Raw genomic sequence first — 21,087 nt, forward strand, 5'->3', positions numbered from 1 at the left:
GTAAAAGTACTTAGATACATGTTCTATTTCTCTATCAGTGCAGTCAAACTGTAATAATAGTGTATGTCATGTTCATAACTCATGGTTTTGAATAACGTGGTACCATTATATAATGAAGTCACCATGGAATGGTTTACCCTGCTGTCTCCATCCTGTGAATGATTTTCCCCAAATGTTTCCCTTGTCACTTTTCAAATTGTTGCCAATTGTGTGTTAATAATGTGATTTGGTTTGATTTGAGAAAGAAAATTGCATGTGGATATTACAAAATGTAATGGACGAGTTAGCATGTGAACACGGGTGCGGATAACTTGCGGCTATACATGCAGAACAGTTGACTTTATGCTGCGTGTGATGCGTAGACTTTCACGTACCACCGCACCCAATGGTAAATACCACAACCATGGCGTCAATGGACGTGCCCATGGCTGGTGGGCTAGCAGCGAAAAGAGGTGGAGGCTTACCAAAATTGCGGGAGCTTCTTCGTCGTCAGAGGCGTGATTCGGATGTAAGAGCATTTCTCTATCCATTTCCTCTTAGATATTGCAGTTGTTGTGCCGTGGAATCCCAGGAAAACTTGCGCATATTGTGTTAGATCCTATTTGTAATTGTAGCATAGCAGGACAGTGAAGATTATTACGTTGTCCCATATGTGTATAACTGTGTTAGCTAGCATTCTGCAAAGAACCTGAAGACGAAGTTGCTGTTGCTCTGAGCTGAGTAAATTTAATAAAGTACTAAGTAGGCTCCCTAGTCTAATCTTTCATCTGCAAAATCGTGAAATAGGCACCGCCGCAGGGCGCGTGCATCTGTGCGTTCAATAGCTAGCGTGGTTACCGTTAGGTTTTGTTTAGGGTTTTTAATGGTTAAATTAGTCGAGGGAGTCGTTGCGTTGACGTTAGTGATGACCCTGTCTACGACGAGTGCTGTAGTGCGTAGTGGACTGGTGGTATAGGAAGTCTTCCTGTATTTATAGCTGACTGTACTGTACAACAATGTATCTGGTTCTGCTGAGATAGGCCTACCATACATACCCACGGGCTGAGACGCTGTAACCAGTGAACGTGCTGGGGTCGCTGTAACTGCGACAGCCGCCACACGCAGTGTGGCGGCTGCGCCGTGCTCCCATAAAAGATCTTCATGTTGAACAAACGGGTGCCTTTGCGGCGCTATATTTCCTTAATTTTTCAACAGAAACTACTAGGAATACTTACATGGGTCGATGAAACCTAAATGACTATCATCGGCGACTGTTTGATGCATTTCATTGCTTGTGATGCACAAAATGATGTCTTATAAGCAGCTCACCGATGTTCACAGAATTCACAATCACTTGCACAAGCGCACAGAATACTTAGGAACTAACATAAGCGAAACTGCGGGGAAGCCGCCAGGACCGCGCCTGGCGGCGCGGTCTCCGGGGCTAGGGTCGCTGATGCATGGTGTAGTTGAGATAGGCCTAGATGTAGGAAGAAATAAAACATTAAAAGAAAGATCAACCACAAAGGAACGAAAATAAAAAGAAGGAAGGGCAAAAGATGCTACGCGTGTGCTATGGAAATCGACCTTGCTGCATGCTGCAGTATCAATCATTCATATTTCACTAAACGCTGATTGGTGGAATTGCATTGTACTTAATTACAGTGCAGAACTGCAAGGAAGCCCAACTGTTGAATGTCACGCACAGTGCACAATGCCACATGGGGTTGAATTGACGAGTATACTATAGAGTATTAAAATACCCCATTTGCGGCAGTTTTTTCTCACAGTAAACAAATAGGGCAAATTATTTTCAACCATTTCATAAACATGGACAAGATTATTTTTACACGCTATTATCATAAAAATACGACCAATGACAAACGCAGTTTTCAAGATTGACCGAGGCCAAACCCGACACCAGTTTTCGCTGATATGCGCCATAGTAACTCGGCTTGCGGCACAATGTATAATTCCTATATGCAATTCACGTGTGCTCCGCAATCTTCAGCTACAGTGTAAATGCCTTTACATGGCTCGCGAATGTTGCGTAAGCACCAATTCCCATTGCGAAAGCATGTGAAAATAGCTGGCGCACATGCACCGACTGCAAGCAGGGATCACAATTCTGGCGGCGTTGTTGATGTGTTTCTCGTATTTTTCTGACTTTTTTAAATTGTAACATCCACTTCAAGAAAAAAATGGCGGCCCACATCAGCTCGGGAAAGTTCTATTTTACGTAGTTTCTTCAACCCTTGTTTCTTAACTGTGACATCAAGAAGTGCGGAAAATAACATTTTTGGTGTGATATGTTGTCATTTAGGTGAGAAAATTTCACTTTTGTCGGAGATTGTGCCCATATTATCGGTTGTTTTTTGTAGATTGGTAGTGTCAAAGTATATGTGTGCTATGCATGTATTGAGTGTGTCGCTGTTCGCACTGATCAAGGAATTGATGGCCGGCAGTCTATGTGCATGTAGGTTCATGTTATATGTTGTAATTCATACCATCATGATTGTTTTTTGTTGTTGTTGCTAAATCAATGTTTATAAACTTTATACAGAAACTTATGTTTCATTAAGATAGTGATACAATATGTATATAATTTTCAATAATGATATCATATCATGTAGTCTAACTGCTGAGAGTCTACATTTCAGTACATGTTAACCTTTGTATTCACAAAATGGGAACTGAACTATAGCCTAGGTAGAGCAGAAGATTTCTGAGCATTATTACCTTTGAACATTATGATTAATAAAGCATTGTGACGTAACTATGTAGTACGGCGCGTAGATGACTGCGTTTAAGATTGGGAGTCGAGCGCCTTTGAATAGTGTGCTGCCGTCTGCTGTTCAGTGACTCTACAGGATCCAGGCAAAATGATTAAAAAAAAAAAAAAAATTCCAAAACTTGTATATTAGCTCCCTTGCGGGGCCACCTCCACTGTGGGCTATGTATGCCCTCTTGTGTCTATAAAATCTCTTTGATTAAGAATAAAGTCCCATTAGTCAGCAAGGTACATTGTACATCTGAAAGTAGATTTTGAACTAACACACTAATGCCATATCATCATTCAGAAAAGTACTTTTAGTAGCTGTTGATATTCCATCAATCCCGTTCCTGGTTCACCTCAGTTCGCTCTTCAGTGTCATATACATGTACATGTGCATGTATGGTTTAGGATTCCATACTTAGACTGCCATTTACATGTATGAGACATCATCTGGCAAGTTCACCTTGCCATGTGTGTTGGTCTTATGATGTGCAAGTATTACCACCTGAATGGTAAACATTCGTGCTCAACACTACCCCCCCCCCCCAAGAATTTGTGGTTGTGATAGCATTGACTACAGTATCATGTGTTTGAGTGTCAAATGAAAGATCATGTCTTGAAGGTTTAACAAATGTTTACATTAAAACACACGTGATCAATAGTTCATGTACCCTGCACAGGAATGACAAGGGTGAATTGCAGGGTATATACAGTTATACACTAGTTTTATGTTAGTAGTCTAATATGTTAGAGTCTGGAATTGAAATGTTGAAACTTTTGCTCTGTTTGAAGTGTGATGGTTTCAGTGTTAACCAGTGTGATTCATTGTAGTGTGCTCAAATATAGAAACAGATTTTCTCAGATGTTTTCATTCTCTTTATTCACAGGGTCAAAATGATACACCAGATCTTGACTTTGAATACAATGATGCTCACAAATACACAGCGGAAATTGCAGGTAAGAGTTGCATTTGTGCTATGGCTGTGGTTTTTGAAGTGTTTACCATGATACTCTTACAGACTAGGGATAAGTAACTAAGAATAACTAGCGTGGTAACTTTCTGTCATGCATTTGCAGCATAAGTCTCAGCAGATTGTAAAAAAACTGTTGAAACGGCAACAGTAGAGACAGCTGTAAATGCGATGTCGGAACAGATGCAATGTATGTGCTCATATGCAGCAGTGTCAGTAAATGAAGTAGATTATTTCATAATTGCTGTGCATAAGCTCTCTGTGAGTGTAGCTATGCTAATTTATATTTCCTGGGGGTAATCATGGAGTAGGGATGACACATTTTCCAATTTCATGAAAACGTGCTGGTCTACTTGGCTTTAAAAATAAAAAAATCTTAACCCAGATACGATGGACTTACTTAGCTATAACACACATTGCCCATAGACACCTGCCCGAGTACTCTCGGAACTCGTTTTCAATGGGTTGATTTCTACTGTATGTTATGATCTGGCTTGTCAAATCATTTGCTATACTCTCTGCCACCACTTCATGCATGTACATGTATTCTTCCAATCTTAGTGTACAATCTTGTATACCCGCATACATTGATATTGCATGTTGTTTGAATTGTTGTTTAGTATTTAAAGCAGGAAAACAAGGTCTTTAAAAGAAGTTTCATTATTGGTTCAACTTAATTCAAATTATCAATTCTGTATGTCATGAATGATTATCATTTTGTAGTTTATCACTGTCACAATACATGCATGATAGAATGCATTGTTGTGCAATGAAAGTCTGCCATGAACCAAGGACAATGTACAGTGTAGGCTGTAAACATCCTCATTGACTGAAGACTCTGAAAACAAAGATGATTAACACATTCTTGGAAGTTATATGGATAACCAACTTTACATACTGTTTGTCCTTTTGCATATGTGTGTCAAATCAGAACTGTACAGTTACACAGAAGAGCCAGAATTTTCTCTTGGACAGAAGTGTTTTGAGGAAGATTTTCATTCATATGGTAAGTTTTATTCAGTTGGCTTTGCAAGAACAACACAGATACTCATGTTGCCATGTAAATGTACATATATGCATGTAATCCTTCATTTGAAAGGTAATTTTTCGTGAGGTAAATATTTGAAAAATACCTAATCTTAAAGGTCCCGTTTACCATTGGGAGCAGTGATTTACAGTAAAAAATGTTCGAGTTATCACATTTGAGGCATATGTGTAGGTCAGTTGTATCACAAAACATCCTACCATATAAAAATTGTGCAATAAAGCCTAAAATATAAGGAGATATCACTATTTTTCTCAGTAAACTATAACCATAGACGGTTTAGTCTAGAAACATCTTTATTATAACTATTGTTCACATTTTGTGTATTTAACAATACTTAACATTGATTATACTGATTCAAATTTTTACATTGTTTGTTTCTATCCCTAACTCACATTTTAGAACTATTTTGAAACAATAATGCTGGGTTTTTGTTTCATGTGCAAATGGTAAATAATGCCTTTAAATCCAAGTTGTTTTACTTGCATTGTTGTTAAAATCATCATAATCACCATCATTAAAATCATTTAATGATAGTGGCAGTAAGAGAAGGAGAAGTAGTAGTAGTGTTACCATGACAATCATAATTGTGATTATTGATGCAGTGGACCAGAAGTGGAGCCAGTTGGATGAGAGTCGACAGGTGATGCACATCCTGCGCCTCCAGAACAGCCTGGAGTGTGCCAAGAGGGAGCAGAGGATGAAGACAGCGAGGGCGGTGCTCTACCTGGCGCAGGGTATGATGTTCTGGTCTCTTTTCCAGGGACCTTTTTTTTTTTCTTTCTTCAAGTTCTTTCATGCCATACATTTGAATGGAAGCAGTATCACATTGAAAAGCTTAAAACAGGTAGTAGACAGATTACTTGTTTGTATGTGCTTGTTAAGGTTACTATGCATACATCAACATTTAGAATAACAGCCACAAAAAGATGAAAAAAATCACAAACATAAATCAACAGTGCATAATTGTCTTAAAAGCATACTCTTCTGTGCAACTAGCTGTGCATCAATTCCATGTGTCATCTACGTAACTCAGTTGGCTTAGTTTGACAATTTCACTTTTTATGCTGCCCTCTAGGTGTATTCAGTGAATGTTCGTCAGAGGATGACCAGGTCAAGTGGTGTCGCCACAACTGCTTCCTCCTGTATCGATGCGGAATCTTCACCACGTTTGTGGAGCTGCTGTGCATGGAGGCAGAGTAAGTGATCGGCAGTCAGTTTGAAGGCTAGAGTTGCCTCTTTTGTGGCAGTACTGCTGTCATTTCCCGAACGTGCCACTCTTTATCAACTTTCTTGAGTCTAGTTGTGGATTTAGTGCCTGTATAATTTGTCTGGGTGGGATATGGATATTGAATAAACAAAGATATTGACCCATGAAGGATTAATTTCAGTGTGTTCCAGGTGAAGTAAAGAAGAGGAATGATTTTTCCTTTTGGGCAATTCCACAGTTAGGTGGACATGACATGGATAAAAGATATGTGCCTCTTTATCATACTCTTTAATTTAGGTTTCAAATAATGCCATGAATGTTCACCAATCATTAAGGTCTTTCAAATTCAGTAGATTTTATTTTTCATATTTATTGATTTTGCGAGATCTAAAACCATCATTGAAAATGTACATGTGGGACTGGGGACGCTTAAATTCACTTAAATGCAAATTACAGTGGGTTCCTTTGAAATTTTTTCCTAAAAGTTTTGCTAAAGGGTAAAAGATGAATACATTTAAGTACTCCAGAAGTCATGTGACATTTTGTCAATTAAAAAAGGGTGAAATGACCTGCGGAATTACTCCGGACAAATGTAACGTTACTAACCGTAACGTTACTAACCATGCTTTTGGGGGTCTAGCTAAGAAATTATTGGTCGAACTGCTAAAAAAATTTGTGTGAACATTTGTCATGATGCGTTAATTGAAATTAATGCAACACTTTGTTTGAAGTAACTTTAATTTTTGCACACTTTTTGTTACAAGACATTGATTTTTTTGTCATGTCCTTTTTTCGTAACGTTACTAACCAGCCTTTTAAGTTGCCATAGCAATTCTAATATTTCGTGGATTGTATCCATTTTTTTTCTGTATCATAAACCTGGGAAAGATGAACATGTTTTTGTCATAATTTTGACTTGAAATGAATAAATGGTAATTTAGTAGTAAAAACAAATATCTAAATTTGTTCAAATGTAACGTTACTAACCGCGGAATTGCCCTTTTTCTTTTACATCTAAAGACTGTAATTCAACATTAGACTGCATAAAACCTATTAGCATTGACCAATTCAGAATGCGTTATACTAATATCAACACTGATGTGATGTTTGTAGTTTTCATATGCTATGGTCAGAGTCAAATGAGTATTTAAGTGGAGTTTAAAACATGATAATGTTGTGCAAGGAAATTGTGAATTTATGTGGTTTTCTGCAAGGTACAGGATTTTGTTAACTGCTGTGACGACAGTCTAAAATTTGGCTATTGACCTTTGCTGTTAAAATGAACAAGGTTATCAAATTACCAAGATAAAACTAGGTGTTCTCCTGCAGCAACAATGTTTCAAATTTTCATTTGTGATGACTTTTAGTTGTCCCTGAGTGAGGGGACAATGATTGGCTGCAAAGGGTCTTATTTTCTTTCCACTCTCTTGACACCCCTTACTTCAATGCCCGTTCATCTTTTAATCTGTTCATGTAGGGATTTTGAAATATAGAGTTATGTCGAAGCTGGTGTTGCTAGAATATGATTATGCAGGCCCTTGGCACATTTTCAAGTTTCCATATGTGTGTGTTTGAAATGATCTTCTGTGAACAGGAATTCAGTGGCAGCATCGACAGCACTACGCAAACCTGCAGTGTCCATTATTGATAGCACAGATCTAAGGTGAGTAGAATCAGTTGCCAGTGTTTCATTTCAATATGTTAATGTTTCCTGAAAGTGTTGATCATCAAGGAAGGGGTTCATTGTATAGTTAATACCAAACTTTGCATCAAATTTGCCAGGACAAAGTCTTGTTACCATTTCATTGTATGGTAAGAAATAAAACTGCCCCTTAATTGTACTCAAAATGCCGAAAACATTTTTGCTATAGCCATAGAATCAGAAAAAAAATAAGTCCTACACTAATGGGTGATAATTTGTCTAGCAGGCAAGGTGGCTGTTACCTGAAATAATAAAATACAGGCAATATAACCAATGATGCAGACTCTTTTGATCTTTTTGTGCCATAATCACCTTTGCATAAAAGAAGGTAGAACTGCAGTGCATAAAACATGCTAAGCAGCTAACATATAGATCATCATTATGCAGTGTTTTCTTTAGGTGTTACCATATAATTTGAGTGGATTTTTGTAGTAATGATGTGTGTATAATAGTGATATGTAATGGGAATCATGAGATACTGTAAAACGAGAAATGTTCGCGTGCATTTAAATTTCGCGAATTTCGCGAGCGCGAAGATTCGCGAAATTAAAATGCACCCGAAAGTTCTTTTCTACACTATATGCATTGAATACCAGTTCCAGTTCGCGAAAATTTCATGCCGTTAAAAAGGCCGTCGGCTCCAATTCGCGAAAAATTCATGCCGCGAATATATCATGTTTTACAGTATGCCAAATGCCATGCTGTGTGTTGCTAGAAAAACAAGGTGTGATTCAAATCATGTTTCACTATTGATATTGTGTAGGTGTGCTTTTGTGAGGTTTTGCTGATGCATCAATATATAAAGTGATGAGTAATGAATGAATTTGAATTGTTTGGGTTTCCTTTTGCTTTAGTAGTGCTTCGTGGCTGAGAAATGTTATCCAACAATGTTTTTTCTCTCATTCATCCCTGTATTCATTTCTCCCTTGCACTTTGATTTTAATCACCTTGTTTTCAGGGTTGTGTTGAGTGTCATTTATATCATGGTGGAGACCCTACGAATGCCTGCTGAAAAGGACACGGAAGAAATGAAGAAAGATGTCAGGAATTTCAAGGCCGAGCTAGGTGAGCTCCCCTATTAGGTTATTCAAAAAGAAAATCCCTCCAAAATTCTCTTTTGCTAAAATAACTGATTATTTGATCATTTTGCCATCTCTTCCACTAGTGATATGATGTGTGTTCTCTTTTTTGTGTGTGTTATTTTAACATGCTAATTGTGCTTACACGTATATTGTGCTAATATCTAAAATGACTCCCCCCCCCCCCCCCCCCCACAAGGCCCCTGAGCCTTTTCACAAGTTTTCTACTCATTTCACATTGATTCCAAGCAGAGGCTTAAGTTCACATTATAATGTTAGAAAATGATGAATACTCTGCATGCATTATATTTGTTGTGTAATTTTCATTTGATATAGAAATGAACAAACAAAATAGAAACAAATTTTAAAAAATAAAGAAAATAAAATAAACTACTTCTCATTCCGTTAATGGGAGCCTAGAGGCAGATCAGTATTAGAAATCCTTTAGAGTCCACTGCAAAGAAGAAATTGGAGACATAGGGAGATTTTGCATCATGCTACTGAGTAGAGATTAGAAGAAAAAAATTGCTCTGAAGAAGAGAAACCCTTATTTTGATTCTGACCTGGAACCAGGAAAATAAATTACATTCGGTTGTTTGCCAGATGTCATCTCATGTCTTTGATGCTGCTATAAGTATGAAAACTCTCACTGCCAATTCCGTAACAAATAAACGGTGGATTGACGGTCATCTCCACCTCTGCTCCTCTCCTCAGGTCAACCCATGAAGGAGGAGGAGTCTCTGGCCATCATTCTCTTCAACATGGTCACCAAGTTCTGCAGCGGACACGCCCCTCACTTCCCCATCAAGAAGATCCTGCTTCTGCTGTGGAAGACGATACTGGTATGTTGCTTCTGTCAGCTGGACGGAATTGTTACAGTTCAGACCTTTTACAACCTTTAGTGTCCTATGTCCCTCGGATAGACCATAAGACGGAGATCCTGTATATGAGTGAGTCGCAACTCATGCTCGTAAAGATCCGGCTTCGTTCATCCATTGCAAAATGCAGGGTGCATAACCCAGTGAAGTGGTCTGCCTTACATGTATGTCCAACTGGACCCCATGGAAGACCAGCTAGTGCTGCTGAATATGGGCTATCCAGCCATCTTCTCAGATGGAAAATGAAACCAACATACAAACGCACACCCTTACTGGGATGAACATAGTTCAATGTGTGGATAAGGAGACCCCACTACAACAAATAGCGTGCAGGCATGTGAATGAGATGGCCAGAGTGGCCATTTTTTAGTTGTATTTCTTTCCAAGAACACAATAAAGAGACATTTTCTGCTGACAGTAAAGTCTCTGCTTAGCACTGTAAATGAATCTTTTAGGGAGATACATATGTTGAGTGAGCCACAGCACACACATACACACACACACACACACACACACACACACACACAAAAGAATAGAGAAGAAAAAAGCATATGTTGATTGTTCAACATAAGAAGAAAGATATGAAACTTTTACATTTTATGATCCTGACATCAATGCTTAAGACAAACAGAAATATTCCAGGTTGTGGTGATCAATATTGAAAAGAGCTAGCAAGTTTGGCTGTTCTATGTATATTTACCAAGGACATACAAGTTGAATTTTACTTGGGGGGGGGGGGGGCTCGATTTTCCTCACAAGAGGGTATGTTTTACTTATGGCTTCTTTTTCATTTACTTTCAAAATGCAGTTCTCGTTGGGCGGCCTGACGGACTACGCGGATATGAAGCAATCGGCAAGGAAGGCCGCGGGGCTTCCTGCCGTGCGGGAAGACACAGTGGCCATCGCCAAGACTATGAGGGCCTCCTCCCCTCCCATGGCTGCTGCAGAGGTCTTTGACCCCCAGCGGAGGTCAACAAGACAGAACAGAAGGGTAACACAGCTGTTGAAGAAATAGTCGTCCCATTTGAGCCATTTTACAAACACTCTTGTGAGAGTTATTTCAAGCAGTATTGGATTTCAAAAAATAATGCTGGTGGCTGAAGTATGCGCAAGAAAATGATTCTTATCTAATGATTTATGCAGTCTAGAAAATGGACATCATGAGGTCATAAAGGCGTTATGGGTTGTTTTTGAGGATCAAAGCCCCAAAACATGAGTAGAATCATCATGCATACTTGTCTCTATCATGTGAAAAACCGAGGAATTTATGTACATTATCATTCCCACAGCCATTATAATATGATTGCTGATTTTTATTTCTAAAAAAACAAACAAAAACAAACAAACACACACACATTAAAATGCCAGAAGAACAAAGAGTAGAAAACATTAAAAGATAACAGATGTGATATTAAATAAAGTGAAAACCTTGAAACACTGCTTGTTCAGCAACAAAGACATATTCATGGATGCTGTAGACATATCAAATGTTTTCAGTCACATCATTTGTGTTCATATGATTGTATTGAAGTTGTATTGATTGTAATTCATTGCTATAGAAATACCCAGAATTTTGTGTCTGTTGAATATTAATCTCGTACACATGTTTACCCATTATTTCCTTGCTTAATTTTGCAATCTGTCATATGTCTTAGAGTCATTCCAACAGAGCACAGGTTTCCCGAGTATGTCCCCAGTATTTAATTTCTTAAACTGTCTTATTATCATTAACTATCTAGCAGAGTTTGACATAGTCAGATGAGAGCTGAGGTAGACGTCTAACAAGTCTTTGCTGTATCTTTTTTCTGTAGTTTTTCTTCTAATAAAAGCTTAAACGAACTTGAGGGGCATTTGTGTTAAAGTTTAAGGCACTGTAAAGAAAATGTAAGCCACTTTCAGATTCAAAGAGGAACTTAACAAATTTATAGAGTAACTTGGTGAATGAATGATTCAGTATTACGAAAAGATTTAGGCACTTACCAGCATCACCCTTTCTGCTCATGAAAGAGCTGCTGTAGTATATTTTTTTTAGCATATTTGATGTAAATGATGTAAATTGCATTGGTGACAGACTCCCATCATATTCACTGATACATCGGGCTAATGTGGTAGTATAGTCTGCAGGCATCGGTATATATGCAAGTTCATGCACTTTTGGGGAACTTTTGTGAGGGAGGAGGGGCTTGTGACATCATGTTACGTCACAGCAGTAGTGTTAGCCCAAAACGTTCAAGGTGGTGGGACGTTTTCTGCATGACTTCCACCGGTGTGACTGGTCAATATATCACCGTGGCAACTGGTCAATATATCTTGACAGCATTAGGTCCTCAGTGCATGGCGCTCAAATGACTTAGACGTCTCACTTCAAAACGCTGTAGAATAACTCCAAAAAAAGTAGAAAAGAGAAAAGTTCCGCTGCCTCTGTCTAATTCCACCTCACTCTCTTCTGCTATCCTGTCCCCTGTCTGGCTTTCACTTCTTGTGGAAGTTGCGAGTGTTGTTGATTTCACTACATTGATGTGTGATTGATGTTTTGTCTCATGACTTGTTCGTTTGTTTAACCATAATTTGCTAATTTCTTTACCCAAAGATCTAGCCTTATACTCGCATGGAAGTATAATTTATCTAATGTAGAATATTAACCGATTGAATGGTTTAGTTGAATATCTAAAGTGCTTGATTTTTATAACTAAACCCAGCTAACTCATATTTGTATGCTAAACCTGATAAAACACATTCTGAACCAGATACTCTGCTATCTAGACAAATAATGGCTGGTGAAACTGTTAAACTTTCATGCTTTTTTAAAAGATATATATATACACAATATGAGCTATTTCCTTGCAGTACCGTTCACAGTTGTAGTCCAATCCTCAAAGCTCAGACAGTCATATGTTTTGAAGAATAATATTATCTGAGCAACATCTTTCACTTTACAAGCAGTTATGTGAAATCTATTCCAAATAGGTACTTCATCTTACACTGTGATTCTTACCCCCAAGCACTCCCATTTGTTATTCTTTTATATTTATTTCATATTTTCTTCATCTGATGGAAATGGTTCAAAAACAAATGCCCCGACCTCTCACCCCTGACCTGATTCTGCTGCCGATGCTGGTTACCCATCATCCATCACCGTGACCTACCCATGATTCCCTGTGCCTCTGACATCATTGCCTTCTCGTGTACGTTGAAGTCTTTTTATAAGTGGCCTTTACAGTACAGTACCGTTTAGTTTCTCCTCCTGTGAATCAAATATTCCCATGTTTGTTTTCTCTATGACCTTTCCCTGAAAGTCTATATGTACATGTTTTAAAGAAGCCCTTATCTTTTCTCTTTTTCTTTTTTTTCTCCAGTAAGTTCTTGTTATGTTTGCTTGTTTGTTTTTTGTTCAGTTCTGTGATGGTCAGACCTCTCTGCATGCCAATGTACATTTTATTCATGTTTGTAATGCTATGTCCCTTTAAAATGAAAAGAAACTGGACTACCAGTATTATCTCAAAAACAGGCAAGTTACATGAACAAACACACACAAAGCATTAATCACATTGATCACATACGCGGACAGATGGAGCAATTGCACACATATTTACTGTATAATCACAATAGCACAAGAAATTTATCACAGCCTACCTGTCTAGTCGAGTGTAGACATTATCAAAATCATCGTGCATTGCCTCTTAAAACAGCAAAGTTCTAGGGTAAATATTCATTGAGTGAAGGTTTGATGCAATCGGGTTGTGAAGGCAGTCGTGGTGATAATGGTACCTGAGTGAATGGTATGAAGACTAGTTTAAAATTAACACATTTTTCAACAAACTATGAGCAAATTCCCATATAGACAAAACCTCACTGTTTCACTTGGGAGATGAGAGATTGATTAAACAAAAACTGTTTAATTGAGACTTCAATTCAGGTAATGTGGTGTCACCTACTACAATAGATATATATTTTTTTATTCCATTCATGTGCGATATTTTAATTCTAAAAGCGTGAAGTGTGCAAAAGCATTTTTCACACTCAGTGCATGGTCACCTTGACCTTTGATGCAGCATGGTGTTGCTAAAACAAGTGTGTAATGTTCCTCTTGTATACATTGTATGCATGCTTGTGTGTGGATTCTGCGTTCTGTGTGTGTGTTTGAGTACGACAGCTGCAGGAAATAATGAACTCTTGTACTGCATGGCTGTGACCACGCTGCATGCATGCCGCCATGCACGCGCAAATAAAACATGGGCATACAGTACATGTATCACTGCATTGCATGCATTTTATGTGGGGAAGAAAAAAGAAAGAATGGGCATGCCTTGATTAGAAATCATGCACTCCGAAGTAATTGCATTCCATTCGATGACACTCATTTGGTTGTACTGTAAAAGTGGAAATTTTTGGCAAGAGTAATTTTTTTTTCTGTGCTTTGCAGGTAAGATGAATTTTTCATATTTTTTATTTAATGGACAGTCATGAAAATTGAGCAAGCACTTCAGACAGCTCATCGCTGACACTGCAGTTAAGGGCTGTGGCAGCACATTCCATACTACTGTAAAAAGGTTCTTGTCCGCATTTACGATGGCAAAATCTCTCATGCTACAGAATTAGCGATTGTGAAGAAAATTTCAAAGAATGTAACACTTATCCCCTGACAATACCTACCTTGAGATCAAAATTATATCACATATAACATGTAAAATATTAGCTCTCTTGTATTTTTGCGTTAGTTTCATGTCACATGATTTGGATGAAAAATTCCACATTTACAGTAATTCAATCGAACCAACAAATTGCCATACTAGCAGTAATTATTGGGAGTATGGATGTGTAAATTTGTCATTAATTCAACACTTTATTTAAATGAATAAAGGGTGTAAAAAGTTTTACTCAACTGGGTTTCCGTATAGTGTAGGCACATGATTAAAAGTTCCGACTTTTCTCTTTTACTCTTAAATTATGTATACAAGAATTGCATTAAAACAGCTTTCTGAGCAGCCCACCATATGTATCATGTCAATTAAGCCTTTAATTCTTAAGAGAGTTTATATACAGGATAATTGTTTTCTATCCATCAACAAGAATATATCACATTCTTACTGTGTCTTACATGGCTGCTCGTAAGGTAATGTGATGCAGTTGATGGTAGCTTGAGAAAGCATACATTGTACATGTAGGTGTGTCCAATATCTCACTGGGAAGCAGTTCTGTCTTCTGGTGTGTTTTTTTTTTCTTTCTTTCTCTCTCTCTCATGGGTCATGAACTTCTGCATGAGGCAGAACATATATTCATGTAGTCGAGTATGCTACCTCTTTTCAAACTTTTCTATCCCGGCCATTTGGTACCTGTACATAATCCTGGGAATACAGTCATGTCGGCTGCATCAACATAACATGGAGGCGCAGTATCATATATCTCATTTGCATACTGCAGCTAAATGTAGTGCCTCCCTGGTGCCTATGAACTGAGCAATTCCTCGTATATGCCTCTGTACATCATAAGAATCTGATGTGATATTTAAGGAGTTGATTGCTTTGCTGTCTTTATCAAATTCTGGCATGTCTTGTATTCAGTTATGCCATTTATTGCAGGATTTACATGTACATTCGTTGCTGGGGCGACAAGACCTCGTATCTACAAAATGTCAAATGTTCAGGAGAGCCAAAAAACATGGCGGCCAAAGCATTGCAGCGAATGGGATAGCCTTTCCTTTGACCTGCTGTGGTGTCTTCATTTTTGGAGTAAGACAGTTGGGATTTGGACAGGACATCACTTAACCCATTATTTGACCATTAATCTAAAAAAGTCATTTTCACCAAAATTGCAGATACAAGGTCTTGTCACCCATAATTGCTATAAAGCCAGTTTATTTTCTGCCCTATTATTTATTTGTTTGTTTTTTTCATTATTTTTCAATGCTTTTTTTTTCATCATTGGCAGCATGCAGAGAAATGGGGCTTGCATGACAATTTTGTAAAACTTAAATTAGTGTATGTGCATGTTAGATTTAAAGTGTTAAGCCTTAAGCCCTAACAAGGGAAGGTTGCAGCATTTCCTATTAAAAGTACTTTAAAATGACTTCTTCGTTTAAGTCATATCTTGCTAATGCTCACTTTTGTCATGTAATACTTGGTAGTCATGTAAGTGTCATTTGTTGTAACTGGGCAATAGGATCAATAGAGATCAATAGAGCAATAGAATGCTTGAGTTAATGTGAATAGCTGTATGCTACCTATACATTTAAAGGGGTTGTTGGATTCTATATCAATTGCAAAGTGGTAAACTTTTTTCCTTCATTGGGATGTATCATAAAACATAGCGACATTTTGAAGTCGCCACTAAGAAGTTCCATGTTTGCCCCAGTTAAGTAACTTCCATATTATGGTGTAGAAGATGTATCAAACTGAAGGTCAAGCGAGGAATAGAGTAAAAATGTTCCTAGGGCAGTGTCTGCTGCCTTGGGAGGAGACAGTTTGTGTCAATATGTATCGAGATTGCTCAGGCGGTACAACCTTTCAAGTATAGACTCATTTCTTCTACCGATGGCATCACAACCCGCCACAGGGATTGGTCAAGCAGAATGGCATTGATGAGCCCATGCCAGATGATCCATCGAATCAGGAGAAGGACGAGAGCAACGGGAAAGAAGAGGGAAACAACGGGAGTGAGGAAGATGACGAGGGCAATGGACGACCCCCTGACACGCCAAGGGAGCCCAGGGTGTTACCATGGGTACCAAAAGTCAGGTGACAAAAAAACAAAAACGAACAAACACAAATGGTGACCAGTGATGGCCGTCAGTAATGGTGTTTTTGGTCTTTGGTTGTATTGATTGTGAGGGTGACAATCATGAAAATGACAGTGCTGGTGGGCAGGATGATACCAAGGGTGATGATGATGATGGTGGTGGTGGTGGTGATGGTGGTAATGATAGTGATGATAGTGATGATGGTGATGATGGTGTTGATGGTGATGATGATGATGATGATGGTGATGGGGGTGATGGTTGTAGTGATAGTGATGATAGTGATGATGATGATGGTGATGATGGTGATGATGGTGATGATGTTGATAATGGTGTTGTGATTGTGATGGTGATGGTGATGGTGATGGTGTTGATGATGATGGTGGTGATGATGGTGGTGGTGATGATAGTGATGATGATGATGGTACCTGGTGATGGTGGTGGTGATGATGGTGATGGTGATGGTGATAATGATGGTGGTGGTGGTGATGATGATGGTGATGATGGTGATGATGGTGATGAGGGTGGTGATGACAATATTGGTGATTTGTAATCAGATGGTGATGGTGATGATGGTAGTGCCAATACGGATGATGACAATGATAAACTACAGGCAATGGTAATGTTGGTTTGTATCATAATGAAAGCCATAATGGCAGTGATGCTAATTTGCAGTGTTATGGCCATGATGATGATGGTATTGCAATGGTGGTGGTTATAACTGTGGCTGTGATAATGTTGGTGTTGGTAATTTTGATTTATATGTTTAAAATGACAGTTGTCTGAGAATTGTATTTTTGTTTTGATGCTGATGACCATTGATAATGATAATTGTGATTGATGCTTATTAGTGAGGATGATTTTGATGTTTGAGTCACGGATGGAGAGTATTTCTGTAGTCTAGTGTCGGAAGTCTGAAGGAATACTATACATAATTCACATGATTGTCAAACAAGGGAAGGTGGACATTTTTGTTTGCTCTTTGATATTCTAAAAAGTGAGAGGGATATATGATGATGTTTCGCATTTCAATTTCTTGACCTGACAGTGCAATGATTTCATATTACTCTGCAGACAAAGAGATCTGGATAACTTCTTGGATCACACAAGGAACAAGTTTGTTGGCTATCAGGTCCCCAGGTCAGTGCAATAATTTATTTCTGTTGTTTCCATGTACTTTATGTAACCAGTGTCACAACTTAATTCATGCCCTCACGTTTTAGCCATTCTCTCTTTCTATGCCTTCCTATTTTTTCCCTTTTCTGTATTTTTCATGTGCTCTTACAATTTTTACTGCAGTCCATTTTAAAAAAAAAAACTATTTCGATATTTAGATAAGTTTGTGGAATACTATGTACACAGTCACCCATACTTTGGAAGTCTGGCCTGTGAAGTATTAGTTATGCTGCGCACACCAGCACTCACAATGACTCTGTTCTTATGCCCTAGCAATGATTTTTTGAAGAATTTGAGCACTGGATATCTTGAGCTTTATGACTTAAATTTTGTCAGGTGTCAAGTGTTTCGCCAGAAGAATGGGCCGAATGCATAAAACAAGCAATTGCTGGTAAGCTTTTGCTTCAAGCAAAAGCACAAGCTCGTCTAGCAAAAGGTCTAGCTCAAGCAATTGCTTAAATCCATATGCATAACCTTTTGCTTGTGCATATACCTTTTGCTTGTCCCGCACAAGCAATTGCTTGCGTTTTCAACAAAAGGGACGTCACGCCTGTGTGAACACAAGAACAAAGGCGAGTGTGGCAGCATGTATTTGAAAGGGCGTGTGTGTGCAGAAACATTTCCTGACATAGTGCAATAGCTATGAAATGACACTCAAATGCACACACAGGCGCACAGACACGTCTATACACACACACGTACTAACTGATTCCCATCACTGCTTATAGTAGCCCGGATGTGCCAGATCGCATGTGGAGAGAGGTCTCCTTGCTCTCCAACGAAGTCAGACATCCTACCTGTTTTTCATCACATTTTGTGTGTTCACCACTGGACATTCCCGTTGTTGAAACGAAAAAGTTTCTTACACTACATACAAGTAATTTCTTGTAGATTTATACCACTCCTGCACAAGTGTGGTCTTTCTTTTATGAATATGAAAATGATACTTAAAAGGGAACGTCCCAGTTAAGCAAAAGCTCAATAGAATTTTACAGAGCTTGGAAAATCGTAAGCAATTGCTAGCAAGAACAAGCAAAGGGTATGCTTTAAGCATACGTTTTTAAGCAAATGCTTGGTCTCTGAGCAATTGCTTGCGGGCAGCAAGCAATTGCTTGTGCTTGCTAGCAAAAGCTTCTGCTCGCAAGCAGTTGCTTGTTTTTATGCATACGGAGTCAAGTAAAAGGCTAGCACAAGCAATTGCTAGTGTTTATGCATCCCGCCCAATATCTCACAATATACATCACTCAGTCTACTGTGGTATTTGTATCAACTAGCAGATACATTTGCCTAGGTGAAGGCCTACCAGAAATTGAACGGTGGTAATAACAGGATGAGTTGCGCGAAGACCAGCAAACAAACGGGCAAATCAACAAGTAGTTGGGTAGATAGATGGACAGATAGGTATATAGATTGATAGATTGGTAGGTAGAAAGTAGGCAAATTAGTGACTGGGTAGGTGAACAATAAACAGAACATGCCTACATGACTTTGTGAATTCTGAAGAAAAAACAGTAAAAATCACTTCAGAGAGAATGAATTTGAAATGGAGATAACAACTGAATAAACTGCAAACAGACAAGATAAGTAGATGTGTTGAACAATAGATAGATAAATAGATGTGAAATGAATAAACAGTTAAAGGACAAGTTCACCTTCATAAACATAAGGATTGAGAAAATGCAACAATAATAGTAGAACACATCAGTGAAAGTTTGAGGAAAATTGGACAATCGATGCAAAAGTTATGCATTTTTTAAATTTTTGTGTTGGAACCGCTGGATGAGGAGACTACTACAGCTTGTGAGTCATATGCGTACAACAGTATAAAGAAAATGTAAAAGAAAATTCAACATATTTTCACTTTTTTCGCATAATAAAAGAGCACTTGACTTGCCTCTTTCTATAGGCAGGGGGAATAATATTACCCATAACATTAGTCGGTAGCGAGTCAGGGAAATGTGTATTTTATTTTCAAAAGATGGAATTTTGTGAAATTCTCTTTATATTTTCCTTACATTGTTGTACGCATGTGACATCTAAGGTATTCATACACTGCAGTAGTCTTCTCATCCAGCGGGTACTGCACAAAAACTTCAAAAATTCATAACTTTTGAACGGATTGTCTGATTTTCCTCAAACTTTCAATGATGTGTTCTACTAAATATTGCTACATTCTCTCAATCCTTATGTTTATGAAGGTGAACTTGTCCTTTAAGATAACAAGTAGGATACATAGAAAATAGAACACCTTTTTTAACACCAACTATACTCCTTGAGAGAATTGAATTCCAAGAGGGATATACTATTTCTTATATTTTTTCATCAAATCTAGCATGAATTGCAATCAACTGGTACAGTAATAGATATTTATCAGCATGCCATTTAAAACATGACTGTACTGATTTTTTTTTTTTTTTTACAGTGACACCACCACACTTGCAGGCCTTCCTCACCCTATCCATGAAGGTGTCCAAATTTTGAAAAAGGTGAGGAGTACCCGTAAAACAGGGATGACATTAGGAAGATCATTGTAGGTATTTTTCTTTTTGACAAGGTGCTAGCCTGTGGCTATCTGCCTTGGTTCTGATGACTTTTGAAGCCTAGTCACAAATCTAGCGTGCTGTATCATGACCTAATTATTTCATATTCGTATCAGCTCAGAAGACTTGTACAAATACTCTTTTCAGAAACACAAAATTGCTTATTGGGGAAAAAAAAAGATCTGTCCAGTATCTATGTTATCTCCAGATGAGAGGAGACTCCCATGGCTAGTTACTGGGAAAGGAATTTTATACCTCAAGAGCTTTTTATTCTGGATTTCTGTTTTAAGTGGTATCGTGGCCCTGTTTGCAGGGATTTGTTTATGTCGCTCAAGTATGACTGAAATAAGATAGGATAAAAGAAGAAACAAGACACTGATTTTGGTGTTGTTGTTGCTATTGTTGTTGCTGCTGCTGCTGCTGTTGCTGTTGTTGTTTGGCATGGGCATCAAAGAGTTTATCATTACCTTATGAGAATGATATGAACATGTTCAGCATAAATTTTGTTGTTTGGAAGAGGGTTGTAATGGTGTGAGATTGATAAGTGATGAACTTTAATAATGTTTTGTATTTGTTTTTTTCTCTCTCCATGCAGCATGTGTATGTTTCGCTCTCAGAACTTCAAATAAAGCGAGAAGAAGAAATCAACAAGAATCCCCTATCCAAAGTAAGTTTGAATGTGATAGTAAGCGTACAATCTACTGACCATGTTGTGGGCGTGCTAAGTCCACAAAACTGAGAAATATCTCCCCTGCAGATATTCATTTGTGTTTTCTTAGTGCTTCTGTACAGTTTAACTTCATATTTGAAATACAAATGAAGAAAGAAGGTTACTTGCTAAGATATGTCAGACTGCTTATGTCTCTCATGAAAATCTAAGTGTAGCTGATGTAGTCTTGAGTACTTGAGGCATATAGTGTTATTCCAGGAATGTGTTGATTGATGATCGGTTATTGCCACAATGTAGATTCTAATTGATTTTGTATAGCCTGTATAAA

The 21,087-nt window shown here is 38.1% G+C and overlaps 1 protein-coding gene across 2 annotated transcripts in view; it reads left to right on the plus strand.

Annotated features, from left to right (window-relative positions):
* Positions 1-381: 381 nt before the first annotated feature.
* The window catches only part of LOC139734052 (striatin-interacting protein 1 homolog), a 28,637-nt gene continuing 7,931 nt past the window's right edge, over positions 382-21,087 (plus strand). The window contains exons 1-13 of one of the 2 annotated variants that reach the window (XM_071644867.1): positions 382-508; positions 3,643-3,712; positions 4,658-4,732; positions 5,377-5,508; positions 5,850-5,970; positions 7,576-7,644; positions 8,642-8,748; positions 9,477-9,604; positions 10,449-10,631; positions 16,193-16,374; positions 17,448-17,513; positions 19,972-20,035; positions 20,685-20,756. In XM_071644867.1, the coding sequence (XP_071500968.1) occupies positions 386-508; positions 3,643-3,712; positions 4,658-4,732; positions 5,377-5,508; positions 5,850-5,970; positions 7,576-7,644; positions 8,642-8,748; positions 9,477-9,604; positions 10,449-10,631; positions 16,193-16,374; positions 17,448-17,513; positions 19,972-20,035; positions 20,685-20,756 (1,392 nt within the window). In that variant the 5' untranslated portion in view covers positions 382-385. The remainder of the gene's footprint in view (positions 509-3,642; positions 3,713-4,657; positions 4,733-5,376; positions 5,509-5,849; positions 5,971-7,575; positions 7,645-8,641; positions 8,749-9,476; positions 9,605-10,448; positions 10,632-16,192; positions 16,375-17,447; positions 17,514-19,971; positions 20,036-20,684; positions 20,757-21,087) is intronic. The other variant, XM_071644868.1, reaches the window with a different exon arrangement.

The sequence above is a fragment of the Diadema antillarum genome, unplaced genomic scaffold (assembly GCF_040938485.1).
Source record: "Diadema antillarum isolate AM-2024a unplaced genomic scaffold, OU_Dant_1.0 seq00000507_RagTag, whole genome shotgun sequence".
Classification (NCBI taxonomy): domain Eukaryota; kingdom Metazoa; phylum Echinodermata; class Echinoidea; order Diadematoida; family Diadematidae; genus Diadema; species Diadema antillarum.